Here is a 5,499-nt window from a genome sequence, read left to right as displayed (position 1 = left end):
ATATATATATATGTATATTTGGAAGGTATCGCAAAATATTCTCAGCTTTAACAATTATAACAATTATATATATATATATATATATATAAATTACCCACATGAATTGTTTTGTATGTTTTAGAAAACAGTATTTATTTTGTTTGTATAATTGTCAAACTATTGTTTTAAACAATATGATTTTCTCAAGGAATGAGTTTTTTAAATTTATTTATTTATTCATTTTATGTTTTTGAATCGCACTTTTTTTTGTCTATCGTATCAATCAACATTAATTTCATTTTACCATGTTGTTAAAATGTCAATAAAGGAGTCTCGTATCGTATCGTATCGAGAAGCCGTTTAGCAATATATTTATAGAATTTTATTTCCTTCAGCTTCAGGGAGCCATTATCGTTTAGTAGGAACTGAAGTTAGAATTGGTAACGTATATACTAATACGGAAACTGCACAGAAATGCGGAAATTCTGTTTCTAACAAACAAGTAGAAACAAGTGCCATCGTTGATCTGACTTGTGATGAGCCGATTTCAGGGCGATATTTAATGCTATGGCATCCCGATCAAAACGAATTCTTAAACGTGTGTGAAATCCGCGTTTACAGTGAATATGAACCGGAGATAAGTAAGTACAACGGCATTCGAACTCTTGTAGAATGAACTCCGTGTATAAACCATTCATTTCCATTAACTGATATAATGCATAGAACATTAATGTGGTCGTTGTGGCCGTTAGTTGTCCCACTACTCCCAATTTACAATGTCAATCTAATAATTGTACAGGTGAGTGTAGTCACAGTCAATCATATAGCGACTACCGAGGTCTAGTGTCAATCACAGAGAACGGTCATGTGTGTCAAAAATGGTCATCACAATCACCTCATACTCATAACTATGGGCCTTCCAATGCTGACGATAACGGTATAGGGGATCACAATCTGTGCCGAAACCCAGACAATGAGGACCGACCATGGTGTTATACCACTGACCCAGACACTCGCTGGGACTATTGTGATGTGGCAGATGTAGGAGCATCATGTCCAATAGGTAAGTCAAGAATTTTGTTTTCCGTTACACATCTCCGACCAAGGTGTTACCTCACTGATCTAGACATTCTATTCGGATTACTGCGATATTGTCATAGGAATGTTATTGCTTACATAGTATTACAAAAACATGACCCTGAAAGTCAGAATTGTGTTTTACCCTCTTTTATATGTTCTCTATTGTTAAAAATGTTTAGGCCTATGTAACGTCAACCTAAAATGTATTGATTTATATTATTATTATTATTATTATTATTATTATTATTATTATTATTATTATTGTTATAAATCCATTATAATGATGATTCAGTGACATTTCACTATTGTAACGATTGCAAACAGGGGTGGCGCCAGGATTTGCCCGACGGGGGGGCGGCAAGGTCCCTGACGAGGGGTCAATACCCCGACGAGGGGTCAGATTTCCCCGACGAAAGCAAAGTGGGCGTGGTCGAGCTTCGATTTAAAGGTTTCAAAAGTGGTCCTGCAGGCGAAGCCCCCGAAAATTTTGACAATTTAAGAGTTTCAAAGGCTTATTTAATCGATTCTATAGTCTACTAATATGTAGAAAATACATATAATTTTTTTTTCCCCCGACGAATTGTTTTTTCTCTCCGCTGGCGCCACCCCTGAATGGCAACACACAATGAAGTGGTGTAATCAATGGTGTACGGTAAAAATGGCCCGGAAAAATATCCGCTGAAAAAGCGGTCCTGGAAAATATGCCCCTTGAAAAAATGGCCCAGGTAAAATGGTCCCAAATACGAGGTAGGTAAAAACGATAAAAATTAGTTATAAAAAAAATTGAATGCTGAAAAAATGGCGAAAATAAAATTAATATATTAACATAAGTCATGCCTTTTTTAAACTAAAATAATTTAGTTTTTAAAAAGAAATTAATGCCATTTTTGCTTACATTTTGTCAACCGCAATCTAAAGAAAGATTTAAGCAGATTATAAAACTTAAATCTATATCAAACCAATTTCGAATGTGAACGTTTATCCCATGCTAATTTTATATACTTCTTGCAGTACTTATCGAATGCGAATAAAGCATCATCACATAGTACCGCAGTTGTGTCGTCACAACACCAGGTGGCGCCCTCTGGACGTTGGTTACCGTTTAGTACGCCTGAATGACATCATAATCTTAATGGTTTAGAATAGGCTTTCTGGAATAGGCATTTTAAAACCTAAACCATAAAAATGTACTAAAACACAAAAACTCGAATTACATTTAATCATCAATTAACATTTACAAAGAAAAATTAAGGTAGAACTTCTTAATAACGTTAGAAATTGGGATCAATGGCCTCGGTTGAACTCATTTTGATAGCAACGGAGTAGTATCACGTGGTAGCGTGACGTAACATTGTAGATAAGTGGTGATAAGTGGTTTCTTCTCAACCCACCCACACCCTCATTAATTTTCGATCCAGTAAAATATATAGTATCTTGCAGACTCATCACGAAGCTCTTGAAAGATCTTTTTTTTTAATTGATAATACCGACTCCCTATAATAACGTCAAACGATTTGCAAAAAAATAAAATATGTCATAAAGAAAACTTGTTTAAACATTATCTTATACAGATACGATAGTAGACGACCTGAACGCTGTTGCGATTTTTGAACTTAACTGTGACTGTTTGACATCTTGGTATGCCTCTGAGATTCTACTAACTAGGGAAGTAGACGCAACCTGCACATCTGATACTGACAACCTACAGCCCGTTAACACACTCATCTCAGTAGAAAGTAACAGGTTTCAAGACACGAATGCTTTAACTCTGGCAATGTACGTTTACCCAAACGGATCGTCTTCTGGTGAAATTCTTTCCGCAGGTAGTGGTAACACACGTCTCAGAATTGAACAAACCTATTCCAACGGCTACTTGTTTCGTTCAGAAGTCACAGTCTTCTACGGTGATCAACAGCTAACACGAGCTCATGTACTTCTGCCGGAGGTTTGGACATTCTTGGCAATTACATTCGACGGTACAAATAAGAACATAAAACTTTGGAGGGATGGAGAGATCGCCAGTATAGGATATATTGATTTCACCAACCTTGACCTTTTTCTAAATGAATTCACCGTCAGAGTTGCCAGTGACAGTTTTTATGCTAAATTTGCCATGTTGCAGATATACGATCGTGTATTGAATGAAGCAGAAATGAAAGCAGCGCGAGATACAGCATTTGAAAGTAAGACTAGATTTTTTTTTAGCTCTAATGAGGAGCTCTAGTATACCCGGCTTAATTGATTAATAGCTCTTTTTTGTGCTGATTGCTTAATAGATATTTTTAATAGATCTTTTTGTATGTGGGTGGCCGTAGGGCCAATAATTATTATCATAAATAGCTCGAATTAATTATGATAATAATATTATTAGCTCAGATGAGAAGCTCTTGTTGTTATTACACATAAACAGGAGATAATTTCCAACAAACTTTCATGGCCCTTTTTTTAAGTTGGACCCCGGGGTGCCCCATACACCTACAAAACAAAACTGGAGTTTCAGCAAGGACTTTAAAATACTGCTATATTACCACAAATAGGACACGTCGCATGGATGGCGCCGTCATTTAACGATCTAGAACTGATATTCCCTAATCACAACACAAACTTATTTCCAACACAACTTTAGATATACGGGCCCCTCTATTTGGAACAATTTACCAATCCCAATTACCAATGCTGTTTCTGTCAGAGCTGTTTCTAATAAACTGAAAAAAACACATAATCTCATATTACTAAATTTTTCTGTGGTTGAAATTCGTCATGCTGCTTTTTCTCCCTTATTTTTTTTTCAGTCCTGCCTAACACAAGGTGTTTTTATTTTGCAAACATCTTCTCGGGTCCTGGCCTTCTTCCAATTTTTGTATTACTTTGTATTTGCAATTTTGTATTTCCTTTTGCCTTTGGAAGAAAATAAATGTTTTTTTGAATTGAATTAAATTGAAGAACCAAACATCGTGAGTTCGAATTGCCTCTTGGTATTTATTTTTTGTTTCTTTTTTTTTTAATTTTAAGACATTTAAATTTTGATCTTGTAAAAATGAACATTGTAATTAGCCTATAGTAGAGTGGCTAAGGTTGAATTTCAAGCAGAATCGTGCACTTCTGGAAGAAAGCATGAAACTTCCCACAGCGATACTATGACACCTAAAGATCATTAAACAAATAGACCCCAAAAAATAACGCCTTCTAATGGCCGCCATCTTGAAATCCAATATGGCCGCCAAAATATTTGATTTCATCCAATATATTCATATCTACAGCACATGTCATTGTCAATTGAAGATCATTACCCATGTTTTCAATATCAGGGAGTGTCATGCAATCATTATAAATTATGTCAGATGGCGCCGCCATATTGGATTTCAAGATGGCCGCCAAATTAATGATATTTTTGTCAGTATCATATCTACAGCACCTAGCACTGTTAATCAAAGACCGTTACCCATGTTTTCGATATCAAGGACTATCATGCAGCCCTCAGAAATTATGTCAGAATGCCACCATTGAATTTCAAGAATGCTGCCATACTAGATTTCAAGATGGCTGCCAAATTTATTATTGATAATGTTGTAAATATCGTCATATCTGCAACACCTAACACTGTCAAAGATCTCTACTCGTGTTTTTGATATCCGGGAGTATCATGCAGATATCAGAAATTATGTCAGAAGGCGCCATATTGAATTTCAAGATGGCTGCCATATTGGATATCAAGATGGCAGCCAAAATATTTTTTTACATATTTACATAATTATGTAAAGTACCGTACCAGCACTGTGAAGCAAGATTGTTTATATGTATAATTTGGGATATCATCAAACATCTCATAATCATAGTGAGACCAGCCTATGGCAGTAAAGTAACACCATTTAGAAAGAAGACCGACAACTGCCACGTTGAATTTCAGAAAGATTGCCAATAAAGAAAGGTACATGAAAGAAATGGAAATTAAAAAAATTAATAGAAAACAGTTAAGGAATAACAAATTGGTAATCGATCAAAAGTAATGAAAAAATGCAGATATTTAATATGCAGATATTTAACATCGTTTATATTAAAGCTAGTTTTAGCATAAATGAAATTATGTAAACATAAATCAAATATTCAAATTAATGGTGTGAAGACACTAATGTCGACCTCAAGTCTATGAGATGGCTAATTTTCATTTTCAAATTATATTTAAACATATGTAAATATTGAAAGGGAATGAAACGGAAAAGACAATCAAAGAAAGGAAAAGAAAAAACAGAAAGGAAAAGAAAAAAACTGGAAAGGGAAAAGAAATAAAAATAAATAGAAAATGAATATAATGGAGAAAGTGAAATGAAATAAAAGAAACTTCAAGATAAATTAAGTAAAGTATATAGATAACTTTAGCATAAATGAAATTATGTAGACATAAATTAAATATCACATTAAAGTAATGGTATGAAGGCATTA

At 34.5% G+C, this 5,499-nt stretch overlaps 1 protein-coding gene across 1 annotated transcript in view; it reads left to right on the top strand.

The window, feature by feature from the left end:
• Positions 1–3,952, top strand: part of LOC117114591 — a 5,891-nt gene extending 1,939 nt beyond the window's left edge. The window contains exons 3-5 of the mRNA XM_033258278.1: positions 375–620; positions 779–1,042; positions 2,631–3,952. Coding sequence (XP_033114169.1) covers positions 375–620; positions 779–1,042; positions 2,631–3,283 — 1,163 coding nt within the window. The 3' untranslated portion in view covers positions 3,284–3,952. The remainder of the gene's footprint in view (positions 1–374; positions 621–778; positions 1,043–2,630) is intronic.
• The last annotated feature ends 1,547 nt before the right edge of the window (positions 3,953–5,499 follow it).

The sequence above is a fragment of the Anneissia japonica genome, unplaced genomic scaffold (genome assembly GCF_011630105.1).
Source record: "Anneissia japonica isolate Jap-2015-1 unplaced genomic scaffold, ASM1163010v1 scaffold287836_len1076198_cov165, whole genome shotgun sequence".
In the NCBI taxonomy this organism is placed as follows: domain Eukaryota; kingdom Metazoa; phylum Echinodermata; class Crinoidea; order Comatulida; family Comatulidae; genus Anneissia; species Anneissia japonica.
The sequence above is the reverse complement of the archived record's forward strand: the minus strand, read 5'-3'. Positions and strand labels throughout refer to the sequence as shown.